The sequence below is a fragment of the Aphis gossypii genome, chromosome 2 (assembly GCF_020184175.1).
Source record: "Aphis gossypii isolate Hap1 chromosome 2, ASM2018417v2, whole genome shotgun sequence".
NCBI lineage: Eukaryota > Metazoa > Arthropoda > Insecta > Hemiptera > Aphididae > Aphis > Aphis gossypii.
In genome coordinates this window covers 48,332,058-48,350,912 of record NC_065531.1, presented here as the reverse complement: position 1 = coordinate 48,350,912, position 18,855 = coordinate 48,332,058, and the positions used below count along the sequence as shown (strand labels likewise).

The 18,855-nt window shown below is 29.1% G+C and overlaps 3 protein-coding genes across 3 annotated transcripts; 1 reads left to right on the top strand and 2 right to left on the bottom strand.

Moving 5' to 3' along the window:
- Positions 1–3,989: 3,989 nt before the first annotated feature.
- LOC114120478 (uncharacterized) lies at positions 3,990–7,423 on the bottom strand. Its single transcript, XM_027982395.2, has 2 exons — positions 7,255–7,423; positions 3,990–4,489 (listed from the first exon to the last, which is right to left on the bottom strand). Exon 2 carries the CDS (start codon positions 4,482–4,484, stop codon positions 4,224–4,226), a length of 261 nt encoding a protein of 86 aa, XP_027838196.1. The 5' UTR covers positions 4,485–4,489; positions 7,255–7,423; the 3' UTR covers positions 3,990–4,223.
- A 6,778-nt stretch (positions 7,424–14,201) lies between these two features.
- LOC114121668 (uncharacterized) lies at positions 14,202–17,861 on the bottom strand. The gene is made up of 2 exons (XM_027984094.2): positions 17,351–17,861; positions 14,202–15,084 (listed from the first exon to the last, which is right to left on the bottom strand). Exons 1-2 carry the CDS (start codon positions 17,659–17,661, stop codon positions 14,202–14,204), a joined length of 1,194 nt encoding a protein of 397 aa, XP_027839895.2. The 5' UTR covers positions 17,662–17,861.
- Positions 15,683–17,122, top strand: LOC114121669 (uncharacterized). The gene is made up of 2 exons (XM_027984095.2): positions 15,683–15,915; positions 16,524–17,122. The coding sequence occupies exons 1-2, from the start codon at positions 15,902–15,904 to the stop codon at positions 17,050–17,052; spliced, it is 543 nt and encodes a 180-aa protein (XP_027839896.2). The 5' UTR covers positions 15,683–15,901; the 3' UTR covers positions 17,053–17,122.
- Positions 17,862–18,855: the final 994 nt, after the last annotated feature.

Genomic DNA, 18,855 nt, shown 5'->3' with positions numbered 1-18,855 from the left:
ATAATTATTGGACATTTGTTCGCAATTATAGTATCTTATATTTGTGTCCGCAATTCGTATATGATACCTTTTTAGATTTCGTCCGCAACTCGCATGGTTTTTATCACTTTATCCGTAATTCGAGAACACCGATATTATACAATGTTGGCATGATTATAGCAATATATATTATATTGCAGTACGGCCGTTCTTACAATGTCCGGTTAAATGTCGGTTAAGAACACTAGGCGAATAGTTCGCGCGCGGACGCGAGTTTAAATCACCGCGAACGTTCGCTTAAAAATTAAACAACTTCTATGAAATTAGACCATTCACACTGTGTAAAGCGAGCGGATAAAATACGCTATCGTCCGCGACTGTTCGCACATGCTTAATTTTCGGCGAACATTCGCCCAAAACGGCTAAAATTAAACACGTTGTTTTGAATTAATGGGTCTATTCACACTGGGCGAATATTCGCGCGCGTTTCGTCTGAATAACATATGGTTTGGCGCGATTTTTAACCGCGTAAAATTGTTTAGGGTGTAAACTTTGCAAGCCCGGATTAAGGGAGGGGGGCAGAGGAGGCCATGGCCCCGGGCCCACAACGGATATTAAACAATGGTAGGCCCATATCGAATAGTAAGTTTTTTTTTTTATTAAATCTGAAATATTTGGATATAGTAATAATAGTATGTTTAGTAAATCAAAAGAAACATGTACACTGGTATATAAATATAATATACCTGGTTTATATAAGATAAAATAATACAAAGATTTGCAATGATATAAATTTATATTATCATTATTATTATAATACATTAATGTTTCATATAAGCTATAACATAATACCTATTGCAAATTGTTCGGCTGAAAGAGCATCTCCAAATTGACTCGTATAAAAAACAAGTACCTATAGAACAAATAGTTCTCAAGAAAATTTAAATAGTTTTATGGTTTTGTGTACAGAGAGTGATGTTTTGGAGATAATTAATACCCAGGATATAATTAAAGTTTACTTCCCAAAAATCAAGAAAAAATTATTTACACAAATAACATTTTTATTTCTGTATTTTAAAAAAGTAAGAAATACATATTTTATAAATACAATTTTTTTGGTCTGAAATATTTTTATTTCTGGGTCACCAAAATTTTGATTATGGTTATGGGCTCAAAATTATCTTAATCCGGGCTTAAGCTTTGTGTTCTAGCGAATAAAATTCAAGGCGATTTAAAATCACGCCCGCGCGGCGAACTATTCGCCTAGTCTAGTGTGTACTGTGTAAGGACCTTAAGAACGTTATTTAGCGTTTTAACATTATTTTTAAACAGTGAGCGGTTTTAACCACTATAAGTTTGGAGTATTTTATTATACAATGACTGATAAAATGTGCGATTTTTGCTTATCAACTTTTATCGGATCTAAATCAAAAGTGTACGGTGGATGCAAACCTATTTTCACATGTAGGTAATAAACTATCGTTTGACGCAGTGATGTACTTTGTACTAGTAATTACTACGTAGTACGTTGTAATTGACTATTCTATAGGACCTACAGAATAGTCGGTTCTACCTAGTACCTATACTATATTATGAAATCAATAAATTGTCCAACTTGCAATAAAAATAATAATTAATAAAATATTGTCATATTTTGATAAAGTCATAATAATCCATGGGAGGAACACCTGAAAACATCAAACTACCAACTTTGAGCAGCTATAACTCTATTACGGACCGTAAGTTACGGTTAAATGAAAAATAATTATTAAATTCTTAAAACAATAGCCCTATTATATTACATTTTAATATAGGTTGCCATATTAAAATCTAGTCGATAGTGATTTCACATTTTCACTATTAATTATAGGAGTGTACAAAATAAGTGTTATATAGTTTTAAAAAAGAATGAAACTAAAAATATTGAATAAAGTCAACACTTTTTGAAATAATGAATGTTTGATGATAAAAGAATCACCCTGTATATTACCAGTTTTAATAAAATAATCATTATAATTTATAATAATATATTATATAATTATAAATGTCACATTGTCACATTATTCACCAGGAATAATTTCATTGACTATATTTTTATGCATTAACCAAAGAAACTTTCGGCCCGAGTACATGGTTGTAACCACAGCTCCAACTCGAGCATTATTATAAATTATAATATATAAATATTTTTGACAATAATTTATTGCTTACCTACCTGCTAAATATTGGTTCATTACATTATTGATATTCAAATATTCAAATTTCACGTTTGCTCAAATGTTCACATACGCTATTGACTTACCGTCAACATTCATGATTCATCTGTATCCAAATTCCAAGGCCATATCAAAAAGGGTACAAGGTCTAGACCCTGTAATGTCTAGAATAGTTTACAAATGTTTAAAACAACTATTTTTAATACCAACTACCAACAAAAATATTTCCAGTCATAAATGGCTAAAACTACAATGCATTAAATGTATTATTGACCTATGACTACAAATATATTATTATCAATATCCGTGCTATTGATTGTTTTATATTAAAATATAATTTGCGTATTATATTATTATAGAGTCTAATAGATTGTTAATTGTTATTGATCAACAATTCACCGCTATCAATGCCAGTCGACGCCCCGACAATCAATATTTAATAATCATATTATATTAGTGTAAATTATAATATTATTATAATAATAAATAATCAAAATTTTTAATACACAGCGAGATATTATTTACTTTGAATATATCGCTCTAGGGCCTAGGCGTCTTCGATCATATACTTTTTTTTCATTTACATGGCTACAAAAACGCATTCATTGCAAAAATATGAAACGCAATTAATTAATTGTAATTTATATTATTTCTACCTGCATTTAATTTAGATAGTAATTGGTATTAATTTTTCCCAAATTGTCAGGAAATATGTACCTAAAATTGCCTCTAAGGCACTAAATTTGAAACTTTTTGGTTTCAAGTGTGAACATTGACATAACAAAAGTTTATATTTTTTAATACACTCCGAATTCCGGAATACATACAAAATATACACGAAAGCTTTCCAACAACATATTATTTATCATTATATCCCCATGAAGTGGTCTCCATTAAAAACAACATAATTAAACTATTAAACGGTCCATGGATCATAAAACGTTTAATATCAAATTTCAAATTTATATTGTAGTATAATATTGTTAAAATGTTAAAAATAAAAATTGTGTTTCCTATATTTACACTAATAAATATTATGAAAACATCACAGGTGATACCGTGATTATCAGATAATGAGTTTTAAAGTAAATCATTCAACACTTTAGCGTCTGTGACTTCTGAGAATCGATAAGCAATAACAATTTTCCGGGACCCGCGAGCAGCGGATCGCTTGGCGATGTTAAAAGCCGCTCTTGGCTCTTCATAACTATGATCGGAGTACGAAAACTAAGAAGGGGAACACAATAATCATACTGCCGCCGGGGCGATGATTTTAATCGTCCGATATGTACACGGATTCCGAACTTGTGTGTACTTATTATTTACTTTATGCGGTCGTAACATAATAACTAAATATCTATAATAATTGTTATGTATTAAAATGGTATAATTAAATTAATATTATTGTGTTCGATACTTTCAAAAATACTGAATTAGATATGACCCTTGATGTTGCACTCATGACTCATTCGACCCGTAAGGCCATAACTGAAGATAAAACTAATAACATAAATTATTGAAATAAACAGGTCCTGAATTTCAATTTAAAAATATATAACCAGAGTATACCTATACAATGTAACCTCACTTTATTTTGAATTTTGTACTATTCATATAAGAATATGTTTTAAAACCATATAGACCTTTAACTCCTCATATATTATAGTAACTAGAATAAGGTCTATGGTAAAGCTGTAAATATTGCAACTCAATTTAAATTGTAACTAATGTGGCTATACCTAGCCATCGAGTTTATAAGATCAATAATAATAAAAAAAAAAAGAAATCACTGTATATTATATTAAAAGCAATAGTTTATTGAATAAAAAAAAAAACAATTAACAAAATCAAAGAAAAAAAGCAGTTTATTTAGAACATTAAGTTATTTAATATGCAAAAGATTATTTTCTAGTTTTGATGATATTATTTTGTGTATTTAAGTGCAAAATTAATGTATCAAAATAAAAATTTTTATGTTTAATTGGAAAAAAAAGTTTATTTTTTGAGCTGTTTAAAATGAAAATATTTTTAAGGTACTGGTACGACCAAGGCTGCGATGCAGCTAGCTTCACAAATCCCAAAGGCTGCATTGCACGCGGCTAACGCGGGTGTAGCAGCAATAATTGCTCCGGGGACGGTGCCGAAAGTGAATCCAGCTGCCGAAAAACAAGCTACAGTTACAGCAGCACATCCAGCATAACAAACTCCAGCTGCCAATGGGCCAGCATGAGCAGTAGATGACAATAATAGCCCAACAAGTACCAAACTCAACATCTTATGTGCAACCATGGTGACTGAAATAAACAAACAAAAGATTTTACAATATTATTGTCGGGTTCTCTACAAGTAGAAACAAATTAAGCAGTCGTAAAACGTAAAAAAAAAATTAAATTATTGGTTATTTCCAAAATTTAGACATTTGTACAGATTTACTCAAAGCCACCGCCATGCCATCTACTATCGACATTTCAATTTTTAGCGAAACTATTATTTTATTATTTTTTTTTTTTTTCATAGGAAATTAGGAAATTATTTAATATCTTAATAATTAAGATATATTATTATAAATAACATAAAAATATGTATTCCAGACATACTATAAATATTACATGGATACTGAAAAATAATTATAATAATATAAGTGCTGTGTCGAGTGTCGCATAAAACCCACGACGTAATTGTGTTTGTGTTCGATAAGGTTAACACAAAAATTTAATTTTAAATTCCTTATTACATAGATAATATTTATTATTAATATTAATTATTATCTATGCTTGTTTATGGCCGGTTGCACAAAACTATATTGGACCAATAAATTGAGTTATTGAATGGATAAAAATTAAAACACGTTGCACAAAACCATAATAACTTTTGAATCAATAAGTTATCGACCGTTCGTCACTATTGATTCATTAATTTATAGGCCCAATTTTGGTCATTTTAGTCCAATAAGTTTTATTGGTTCAATAAGATAAAATTAATGAAAGTTTATCAACATAATAATAAGATAGGGTAATGAGATATTTGTTTTTTATTATTTTTGAAAAAATTGCCAATTTGCGTTTAATTTTATATTCACAAATTAATTACATCATTTATTTATCTAAAATCACATAATGGATATAATAGTCCACTAATTTCTCTTTTAATCGAGGTTTTACAAAAACACTTATCTCCTGAGTCATTTTTATTTTACTAACCAATTATTTATATATTTTATTCTATTAATTATAATGCTTATACTTTTATGGATTAATACTCATTTATTCTGTAAACAATCCTTTTATACGTGCTAGACGCTAGTATATCTCAACTCTTCAGTTATTTATAAAATTGTTTGTAAACTCGAACATGAATACATAAGTACTGATAATAAAAACACAAATACGTAACATAAATACATAATACAGTTTACATTTTAAATTAATACATTGTAAATCTTAATTCATGTTATGGCAATATGGCATAAGCTATAAATCAATACTTATTTTACAAACGTTATATCTCCGTTGCCTTGACTTAGCGCCTGTAAATTCTTATGTGCAACGCCGTACAACCTACCGACTACCAGGCAATAGGCATCAGTAGTTCAAGCTCAGAAAATATAGAAATACATATTTTATAAACCTCTAAAACACCTATTTCTACTAAAGAGTGTAGGTAGTAGGTACATATATATTTTATACTATCCAATTTATATTTTTATCAATTATTAAAAATAAAATAAAAGTTGTAACTAATTGACATAACAACATTAACAGGAACCAAATTCGGCTCAACTTAATAAAATACTTATTTCAAACGGAAACTAATTCGATAATTATTAAACTAAAACTCTCAATATCACCCATCACACGTAAAGCCCTGGTTCCTACAACCAGGGCTTAAACTAATATTATTCTTATTATACAATAAAAAATAAATAAATGACAGAATTGTATAGTGGTAATTATTAGTTTTATTTATAGCAATTTTAAAAATTTAAAAAAATGTTTCACATGAAATTCAAATTCAATCAACATTTTAATTTTTTTTTTTAATAAATTAATACATTTTTATGCATGTAAAATGTTATGTACAAATGGTATAATATCCTATAATATCAATAGAAATTTAAAAATTAAATTAAGAACCGTTTTAAGTCCATTTTAAACTATAATTTTTGGCATTTTTTGCATTTTAAATGTAAACTATATAACTAGTTATATAATAATTATATTTGATATTACTAATAGTTAATCTAAGATAAATGACAATGTATTAAAATAAAGTATGCAATACAATCATGAGGCTTCCGAATTTCTGTAGTACCTACCTACTTTACTACTTTACTATGGAATTCATGTCAACAGATTCCACTTTTGCGCCATTATTAAGTCATTCAAAAAATATAAATACACGAACACTAGTCGTCTATTCTTGTAAGAGATTTTTTTGGTGTTCATTAAAATATGTTTAAAATATTAATACTATTATTTAAGGTGTAAATAATTCATTTCATTCACGGTTTCATAATACCGTCAACAGAAATTATAATTGTGCAAATAAAATATTCAGTAGCCCAGTAGTTTTTCAACCTTTTTTATTCAAGTCACCTTAAACCACTTTAATCAAACACCGTCACCCTAACATCAAAATACACAAGTAATAAACCATATTAACTTTATATTTAAAAATAATTCTATTATCAAAAAAAAAAGTACAGTACACAGAAAAAAAAAACGTTTAAAACGTTAATATTCATATGAATATAATAATATAATTTTTTTTTCGCAAAAATGTATTTATTTTTCATTTCTCGTTGATTTTTTATGTCACCCTAACCAGCTGGTTGTGAACTACTGCAGTAACCACTAACCACTAGCCAATAGGTACAATTATAAATTCCTATAAGACTGAAACGATGGTTTCATTGAACGTTTATTATAGCTTTAAATTAATATTATTTGTGTACATTTAAAAATAATTACCCATAGCATAAAATACCGACAGATATTATAATCAAAGAAAACTATAAAATATTATTCTATAATATTATTTATATAGAAAAAATTCTCACCAGTAATAAATGATTTGATGGCCACGCAAAAACGATTTGGAGAAAATAAGTTGAAAAATAAATATTCCAGAGAAAAAATAAGGTTGAGTCCGATCAGCAATTAATCACGGAAGACGTCCTCATCCAGTCACAGGCCAAGAAAGAATTAATCATGACAAAATAAATAGGTATGATCACAGATTTTTGATACGCATTCCCGGCTCCTCACTTCTCCATAGAAAGTGGTGGGAGACTTCCGCCTCTTTTTATTGGTTGTTGCTCTGCTGGTATTCCGCTGATAGTGATTGACGGTTATCAATTAATATATTATAATATTTATTATTAATTAATAATTATTTTAATATAAAAATTATTATATTATTATATTTAATATTTATAAAACAAATTCTCATATAGAGTTATATCCACGAATACCTAAATATTTAAATAAAATAATTATTTATTTAAGTTTTGTAAGTAATGACATAATAATATTAATAATATTTAACTATACCCATTAATTACATATTTTCATTTTAAACGGCCAGTGAAAAATGAGCAGTGACCGCCGCGTTGCTAGTGGTGAATTTTAGCGTAACTACTAACTAGGGGTCTCCGTTTGAAACTAAGGCGTGGTATGGACTATGGTGTGGTACGGCGAGTGGCGGTGACGAAAAGTTTTAGTATATAACCCTGACGAAAATCGGCCATCCGGAGCACTGGTATCGCGGCTCATTTTTCGCTCATTGGCCGTACTATAACAATTTCAACTTTAAACGCTCATTATAGAATATTAATATGACTATTTTATTTTTAATTTCTGAGCGGAGCGATGAATGTATTAATTTTATAATGATGTAATTTTTTCTTTCGTTTGTCGTCTGCACATTTTGGGGTACTAAAAATGCTTCAGTTCCCTGAGCAATTTTAGCAATTTTTCTAGTAGAAAATTGAATTTTAGTTGGTGCTTGGGGCTCGTTATAAGTGATATAACTAGTAAAACTGTAAAAATGTATTTTGGTCCTCTCGATAAAACGAAGTTTTTTTAGTTAAAGCTTTCGCGATGTGATGAACTTTAACAATTTTGGTGCTTGTAAGCACAAGTTACACAGTAATATCATTATATTACGAATTAATCATTTTTATTAATATAAGATACAGGTTTGCTGATGTATAATGACTACGAAAAATATAAAATTAAAATAAATAGCTTATTATTATTGAGGTTTGCGGCGATTATCATGTAAGATAAAATTCATATATCTAAGGTAATGACGAAGTAGAACATAGGCGCAATTAGGGGGGACTTGGGTATGTCGAGCTCCCTTAGTTTTATCCGTAGCAGTGGCGGTTTTGGATGTATTATTTTAGTGAGGCAACGAATGTGTTATTTCCCCTCCCTTCACAACAAAAATTAAACTTATATTGAAATCGGTTTCATTAGGCTCTGTGACAATAGGAACAGTTTATGATTATCTATATCTATTTGTTGTTTATCGTGCTGCAATTACAGCTGCGGGCTAACCATATTACCTTCTCATCTATTTTTAGTACTCAGAGGCGATGAAAAACGAGCCTCACGATGATCATTACGCATGCGCAATTTTGCTTATTATAGTCGCGTGCATTCGCGTACTTACGTGTGTGTGTGTGTAATTCATGTACACAAGTAACAATTCAGACATTTTTCCGACGTCGTCGACGTCAATACATCATCGGAATATTGCCGCCGGCTGAAATATGAGGGTTTGTTTACATAATAATTATTTCGTACATTTCTTATCGGTTTATCACTATGTTTGGTAATAAACGTGGAATATTATTATACAATAGTAAAATAAATGATAATTCATATAATTAAATTTCATAAACAAGATTATTTTTTCAAATAAAACCATAAATACGTCAAAAATTGTTGGTGAAATGTGTGGTATGGTGTGGCTAAAGCAAAATCAGATCTCTACACTCTGCGCCAACTTAAGTTTTTTTCAGAGACATTATATCGATGTCAGTGGGTGTGTTTCTTAAGTTAGACTAGTTAGAGTATAAGACATTACATATAATTCAATATCATTAAATAATAAATTATAATGTAAATGATTTACATTGTAATTTAATAAATATCAAATGGGCAAGATGGAATTATACTCGTTATATTATCATTAAATATATAATTTTTAAGATTAATATTTAAGTATCTAAAAAGTATAATGTATTTTATTGTGCTTAAGATTAAGTTAATTAAATGTAATTAATTTAATCATCACTATAATATACTCAGATACAAAAGTAGTTCCAGATAGGGGTTTTTAATAAATTAATATTTATATAACACCATTTGGATTTGATGTAAAGAATAGCTCACAGGGATAAGTTAGACTATAGGCTAGCCGTTTTAAAAATATATTAAAAATATTAATTTGCTGTATGGGCTATAGCAAACTTAAGTGACATAAATTTGTTTAAATTCATTAGAAAATACTCTGTACCTATAAGTGTTTGAAAGTTAGTAATAATGCTGAAGTGCGTTTTTGAAAATTGTAATAGTGGTAGTAGGAAGAAAGGAAAAAATCAGACAAACCTTGCAGTCCATCTGCATAGGTTCTCAAAAGATATAAATTTGTGTCTTAGGTGGTTGCAACAAATTGAATATGGTCAATCTATTAATGCAAAATCTGTAAATCTTAAAACTGGTAACATTATCTACTCATATGAAATAAACATTAACTATATATATTTACTATAGGTATATATTATATTATATTGTCATGAATTCAATAAGAAAAACATTACAAATATAAAATGATGGGCACTAACACTGAATACAAACTATCGATTTATTCGATTATCTCAAACCATCTAGTTATTCGATTAGTTTCTGAAAACAATCGCATAATATTCATAATTTGATTTACACACAGATATATACTAATACTGTATAATAATAATAATAATAATAATATATTAGTATATATCTGTGGCTGAAGCATACTATGTTTTAAGGAGTAGTATTTAGGCAAGGTTTATAGATAACACATAACACTTCAATTTTTAGTTAAATACCTATATTAGTGAAACGCATACCTATGATAATATCATAATCATTGAATAAGAGCGCGAATTTTATCAGTGGCGTGGCGAGCGGGTAGGCTTGGTAGGTCCGGGCCTACCCACTTCTCCCCAAAACGAATGTTTTATATCATATTTTTTTATTTAATATAAATATTCATTGATAATCTTTATTACATCAAAATATTGGGCCTACCCAAGAAAAAGTGTCTAGCTACGCCACTGATTTTATACTTCAATGACGTCAGTAGATAAGGAATAGTGCGGGGTGATCGATTTGCTTACATGACTTTGAGGCAACCTGCATTATCTATAAACCTTGGTATTTAGGCTTTTCATATTCATAGGTTAGGTTATTACTCTATGTTCATATTACATGAACATTTCGGCTGTATTAATATGTGAGAAGTAAACGAACATTAGTGTGTGCTATACAATGTTGTGCTTAGTTTTTTTTGTATCTAGATATAGATAAGATATATGAACTAAAAATACATCTAGAAATAGATACAGATAAAATCAATTTTATCTAGATGAAAATGAGATGATTTTTTATAAATGTTACTTCTTAAAACATAATTTTGTTAAATTTTATTTTTTATATTAGATTTGTAGAAAATATAAAATACAATTATGACTATATATAATTTTAGTTTAAATTACTAATAACTATTTGTAAAATATGTTAAATGATTTGAATGAATAAATTGAAAAAAAATGAACTAAATAAACTGTACGGCATATGCGGACGGTTATGAATGAAGTTAATTATGTTGGTACTGGTGTGATACTTTTTCCATAGGCAATGCATAATAATAAATTAAATATTTATAACTATAAATAGTACTATAGTACTGGTTAATGGTTTAGGAAAGGTCGTTGGCGAATGGTGAGTGGTCTGAGTGGAGTTGGTGGTTTATTCTTATTTCTTATTAGTTATTGCCTTATTGGTATTTTTAAACTATTATAATACCAATATTCCCAGTACTATCAGATTATTCTTAGACCTTCGACTTGAATTATTTAATATTATTATATAAAGCTTATCTATTGTCGACTGTCGACGATCAACGATAAAATTAATATTATTTATTTCTCAAAAGTAATGCACATTAGCGACAATAATAATACTATACTCTATTCCAAAAATGTAGTAACTATGATAATTTATCCATAATATGCGACAATATTGCCGCAATTGTAATAAAATATAATCGGTACTTGGCAAAAACGTCGTAACCACAGTTTGCTTAGAAAGATTGCCGTACATTTTATTACAATTGCGGCAATATTGTTTTTTTATTAACACATATTTCTGGATAAATTATCATAGTTACGGCATTTTTGCTTAGGAAAAACTTGTAAAACTATTACATTCAAGGGTGTTTCCATAGGGTATACTACCATATACGCCGTATACTCTCAAGATTTTCAATTTTCCAATAATATGGGTACCTATACTCTGTCCAGCGAGAGAACGCGCCGCAAACCGACCAAAATCGGTTTTTCTGCGCATCCCCAAACGTCTCCCTGCCATAGGAAAACCAGTTTCGATAGCAGGAAGGTGCAGGAGGATGCGCAGAATCGGCGCGTTCTCTCGCTGGACAGACTATAGTATGAGTAGGCTCTCAAGTCTCAATCGATTTGCGATTTTAACTACCTATCAAGATATTTGTACAAAATTTCAAAATTTTAAGTGTATTGCATATACTCAAATATACAAAGGAAAAAACAAAATTAATTTAATCAAGTAGTTTTACCGTATTTACGTCAATATTATTTGTGACTTAAAGAATCATACTCTTTACTTTTTAATATTTCAATTTGTAAAGATTGACAAGGTATAATATACTTAAAGATAATAATATGTAAAAAAATCTGTTGTTGGACCACATATATATATATATTATATATATTGCGAGCGGTGTATGATAATTACAAAAATAATAAATCGGAATAAAATAATTATCTATAATATTAACGTATAACTTTTATTTATCATTCATTCGTACTTCAAAACTTACAAAATAGGGCCGCGCCAGGACGCACTTTCGACAGAATACCGACTGGCTTACTTACTAGTGGACTAACGACTAACGTCTAACTCACACTGATACACACGCACATTAGCGATCGTAATATATTTATAATAATCGTTGATTCTAGAACATTCGGCGGAAATACCCGCTCGTTATCGAATCAATAATTTCATAGATCCGATAAGTGCTCCGTCGAACATTCCAGAATAAACGCCAACACTGTTTAAAATCTTTTCCATATAATTGATACGCTTTTTACAGGCTCTTCTCATATAACTCATAAGAAAAATATTTTTATTGTATTAAATGTTTAGGTATATTTTGGTATTTGATGATTTAGTATACTTTCAAAAAAATTATTAGGAACACCTCTGATTACATTAAAAATGGGATGGCCAATGGGTCCAGTTAAATACATTTAATTTTAAATTACTGATATTTGGAATTTCGCTGTCGTATATCCCACAGATATTATATTTCGTTCAGTTATCGAAAATTTTATAGTTGACATGTGATAAATAAATAAACTAATTAATAATTATAACTAAAAAATTATATAAATAATATACCATATACGAAGTAAAAATGTCGTTATCATAATTGCGGAATTTTTGCCTAATAAGCAATTCTGAATAATTAATAATAATAGATATTCATTCATAATATTAATAATAAACACGTCATAATAGACGCGTCGTACCCGTATTATAGAAAAATTAATTTTTTTTTTTATTTATTTACAATCTGTATACAAGTAAAACAGTAAGTAAATTTTAGAATATATGTACAAGGCATGGGGACGTGATAGAAGGGGGCGTCCAGACCGTCCAGTGACACTACTTCAAAAGTTTTTTTGGCTGATTATATGAGTAAATCGCGTGACCAGTTACGTTTTAAGCGGCGAGGAGGATTGTTGGGAATAGTTGTAGAGGAAAGATTCGAAATAAGAGGTTAGGGTGATTATGTGTGTGCGCGTGGAAGTTTGAATAATAAATGCGTGCGAGAGTTGGTAATGTGCAGATGTTGAGGTCGTTATGTAATGTTTGGTTGCTGACATACCACGGAGCTTTAGTTATTAATCTTAAACTAAGGGCCTGATCACACTATGGCGGTTCCGCCGCGCGGTCGAAACCGCGCGGTTTCGCCGCTGAATAAAAACCCATATTTATTTACGGAACGAGTCACACCACCGCGATTCCGCCGCGTTGCGACGCTGGTCACCGATCCAAACCGCGACATGTCGCGGTTTGTCCGTTTTGCCGCGTCCAAAATTTCTAACCGCTTTTGATTACAACGTATTGTTTTCAATAGGATCTACCACACTTGAGCGGTAAAGACGCGCGGTAGAAGGACTTTACCTCTTTTTCTACATTTTTTTTTAATTTATAAAAATGAGTGTATTCGATACAGAAATGTTTATTGTGAGTGTGGAGAAACATGAGTGTTTGTGGAAAATAAGTTGCAAAGATTATGCAGACAAGCATGCAAAATTGAGAGCATGGAATAATATTGGGTGTGATGTATTTGATGAATGGGAAAACTATGACGAAAATGAAAAAAGAATAAAAAGTAAGTACATTTTTTAAATAAATTAGTAATTACAAAAGACATGGATTATGACTTGTATTTTTAACAATCAAGTATTAGTTACTATGGTAATAAGACGTATATTATAATTTATATTATATTAAATTTAACAATAGTTGATAATTAATATTAAAATACTTATGTTTATATGACAGAAGATAAAAAAATTATTTTACAATGCGAAAATGTTGTGGATATAATCTAAAAAATATATGTAAAATTGTAATTTTAAGTATCATAATATTATAGTGTTATTTTTATTACTTCAATAGTTTAGTAAGAAAACCTCGATTGAAAGGGTACCGACCCAGCGCCCATAAAATAGTCTGCAAAATAGTCGCGTACTTGTGTACCTTCTAGACGAGCTCCTGCAACACCGCCATTTCCAAAGTCCTCCAGGACATTAGAAAGAGTATCTTCAAATTTGTAGCCATCTCTTCTTCGTACATAATTATGAAGTATGCAACAAGCTTTAATTATGTCGTCAGCGTAGTCTGGTTCAACTAAAAGCGGACTGTGTAGAACTCTCCATTTATTAGCAAGAATACCAAAGGCACATTCTACTAATCTTCGAGCGCGAGACAGTCTATAATTAAAAACTCTTCTTGTTGCGTTAAGACCACGTCCTGGATATGGCCTTAATAAATTTTTATGCAACCCAAAAGCTTCGTCTCCAACGATGACAAAAGGTTGCGGAGAATCGGTTGTATTTGGTAAACAAGCGGGGGCTGGAAGATTTAATTGATTCGAATAAAGTTTTTTTCCAAACGGACAATCCTTAAATACTGTAGAATCGCTTTCTCGACCATACGCCCCAACATCAATTGACACAAAACAATATTCTGAATCAACAACAGCCATTAAAAGAATAGAAAAAAAATGTTTGTAGTTAAAAAACATGGTCCCGCTATTTTTTGGATTAATACAGCGAATATGTTTTCCATCTACAGCTCCAACTAAATTGGGAAAATTCGTTTTCATATAAAATTTATTTGCTATATCTAACCATTGATTACTATTAGGTTCAGGCATTTCTTCTGGTTGCAAAATGGTCCATAAAGCTTGACAAGTCTCTCGTATAATTATGTTTATGGTACTTTTACCCAACAGAAATTCATACTGTAGTGCAACGAAATTTGTACCAATTGATAAATATCTATAACAAAATCTTAAATGATCCAGCAGTTGTATTATAATAAGAAGAAATTTATAAATTATTTTAATTTAACAACATTTGAGGTCCAAATTTTCAAGGCTGGGCATTAACGAATTCAAAGTTAATTTTAATTAAGTTAATTAACTCGTTATATACTTTTTTTCAAATTAACTTTTAACTTATTTAGTTATTTTTTTTTTAATTAACGTGTTAACTTTAAGTTAATTTTATTCAAAAATATCTAAATTAAGTTAATTTTCATCCAAAAAATAATGCGAATTTTTGAAGTAGGTTTTTAGAAAAGTAGGTTTTTTGATAGCTAGTTAATACTTTGATGTATCATTTTAAATTCCCCAGTAATTTTCTTGGGCGTAAAGAAAAACTATATAATATACTTAAAAGTTAAAACTAAGTTAAGTTAGGTACTTTTTTTTTTCAAAGTTAATGTTTAACTTGACGAGTTAACGAAAACAAATATAAGTAACTTTTAACTTAATTTAACTTTATTATTTTAAAATAACCTAACTTAACGAGTTTAAAAAAATCGTAAACTAGCCTAACATTACAAATTTTTCGTATGTTTTAAATATACATATTTGATAAACAAAAAAAGCATTATATATTTCTTTTCATAATTTTATTAAATTAATCTTTATTGTTGTATACTGCAGTTGAAGAATTAAAATGCAAATGGAAAAATATAAGGGACAACTATACACGATCTATAAATGAGACGAGGAAAGTAAAGAGTGGATCTGAAGCGAAATCAAAACAATCATATGCGTATGGAGATGTACTATCTTTCCTTATACCAGTAATGAAAAAAAGAAAGTGAGTAAACATTCAGCCTACGATATATTTTCCATTGGGTGGTGTAAAAGATGGTTTATGTTCAAAATTTTAATGACCAGAATACCCTATTTAAAAATTGTGCCTATGTATAATAATAATTTTCAAATCACTATAAAAATGACTTATGAGGAACTTTGTATTAAATTTTCAAGCATTTTGACTCAGTTAAAATTTTTTATCAATATTTATAATGTAAAAAATTAAACAAAAACGACTATTTCAAATGCCTACAAATAGCCTTAAAATAAGAGAAATATTTTGAAAATTAAATTATGTAAAAAAATGCAAATCTAAATAACTGGTGAAATTTTCAAGTACCTACGATTTATATTTTTTGGATATTAACAAATATTGAAATCATATTAGGATAAATCGTTAGGTATATAAAAAAATTGCGAAAAAAAATTTTTTTAACTACAATAAGAACAACTTATAAGAAATTGTATATTAAATTTTCAAGTTTTTTTTGGGCACCCAACATTATTTTATCGACACTTAAAAAAAAAAAAAAAAATACTTAGAAAAATCAATACATGCATCGCTCGTTTAAGAATTTTATTATGTATTTCTTTTTTTTTATCATTCAGGACAACCGGAAATATGGATAATACCGAAAATATTGACATCATGGAAAATAATGACAATTATGATGGAGACAATTCTATTTCACAATCACAAGTGACTATTCCAGCGTCTGATTTATCTAATAAAAAAAAAAAGAAGGATCAAAATAATTTAGACTTTCAAAAGACTCTGGTTGAATTTATGAAAAATCCCCCCCTAAAACCCCCCGAAGAATTCGATGCTGATAAAGCTTTTTTATTATCTTTTTTACCCGATCTTAAAAAAATGAACGACGCTCAAAAATGGGATTTGAAAATCGAATTTCTTAATGCAGTAAAACGGATTATTACAGCACCTCAACCTAATAATATTTATCAAAATTATACCGACTATTCTAACCAACAAAATTTGACAAATCATCAAATTCATCATCCTTCAAATGCCTTTCTTCCACATTTCCAAACAAGCTTTACACCTTATTCGTACCCATCTACTTATTCGGCTGCTCTCAATAATCCTGGAACATCAAATACTGAGGAGGATCGTATTTAATTTATATAGTTATGAGTTATGACTCATGATTATTATAATTATTTGTTATTTTATTGTTTTTAAAAGATTTGTTTGAAATAAGTACTTTCATTTTTTTTTTTAAGTGTTACTTTACTAATATTTTTAAAGTATTTGTTACTTTTCTGTTATTATTATAATAATTAATTATATATATTGAATTTAATTACTATCGCGAAAAAATGTATTAAAGGTTAAAATTAATAATGTATCATGGTTTGATAAAAAAAAAAAAATAATGTTTTATTATTTATCCATAATTTTTTTAAACCAATTTTACCTGATTGTTAGAGTAAGTCTTTCCTCAGCACATATTGGACTTCGAAATGTCGTTTCTTGTTTGGTGATGTAAGGTCGAATTTTTATCATAAGCTCATCAAATGAAGCAATTGACATACGGTAATATGTAAAAAATTTATCAGAATTCAGTCTAATTTTTTCATAAAAATCCAAAAACCTTCGTGTTTCTTCCCGTGTTTGATTAAATGGATGGATCCAGTATCTTCTATCCTTTTTTGGAGCGTTTAAGTAACCAAAATAGTTGGCAACTTGTACGACTTTCATGAATTGCATATAATGATCATAATCCATGTTTTGTGATATTTTTAAAGAACAAAACTATAAATTTCTGTTTTTGTAATTAACACAAATCACTATAATAATTATATTATAGTATAAAATATAAATATTAAATAACTATATTATTAAAATAAAAAACTTAATTAAGTATTATTTTATGCATAAAATTTTGAAAATTTAGTAAACACAACTGTTTTTGGTGGTTTCTAATTCACAAATGAACACAAGTTCAGCGGTTTTGCCGCACTAGTGTGGTTCGTGTACACCGCGCGGCAAAATCAAACTAGGTTTTAACCGCGCGGCGGAACCGCCATAGTGTGATCAGGCCCTAATTCATAATTGACTGAAAAGCTTGGAAGATTAGATTAGTTTTTGGCAGAGCCCCAGAGTTGGATGCCATAAGTTATAGATGGGCGGATAATTTGTTTTTATATAAGTAATTTGTTAGAGACTGAAATGTTAGATCTGAGAAGATGTCTAAATTTATGTAGTAAGCTTAAAAAAAGAATTATTCAAATTATAAAAGTGTTATGTGAGTTTATGTAAAATATGATGTGCAGAATAATAATAATGTACGAAATATAAAATTCGATATCGGTTCTAGGAAAAAAATAAAACAAGATATTGTATTATTCTGTCACCAATATTAAATTGTTTTCGTATTGTGTATAATAATTATTTATAGACAATGAGCGGCTCAGCCGCGATATGAAAACCAGTTTTGACCTATGGTGCGGTATGCCTGCAATAGTGCGCGGGGTGGTGGTATGAACGTTGTTCTCGAACGCTGCCGCTATACTAAGCAGAGCAGCACATGACGACTGTAAATTTCTAAATTTCTTACCAAAACATGCTTTCGTACTTCCTATTTTCCTCAGCTCTCGTTAGTCGTAGAAACATAATTTTTTCACTAAAATAATCCTGAGAAATTTTTCTAGATAACTACGTTCCAGTTTTTTGATATCTATTTTTGTCTATTTTATATAATTTTTCAAAAATTTGAAAAAAAAATGAAAATTTCAAATGCAAATATTATCGGTTTGAAAAAAAAATTTAAAAATCTGGACCGCAGTCACCTAGAAGAACTTCTCAGGATTATTTTGGTGAAAAAATCATGTTTCTACGACTAACGAGAGCTGAGGAAAATGGGAAGTACGAAAGCATGTTTTTACGGTCGAATTTCGGGTACCAGAACGGCCTCTTAAG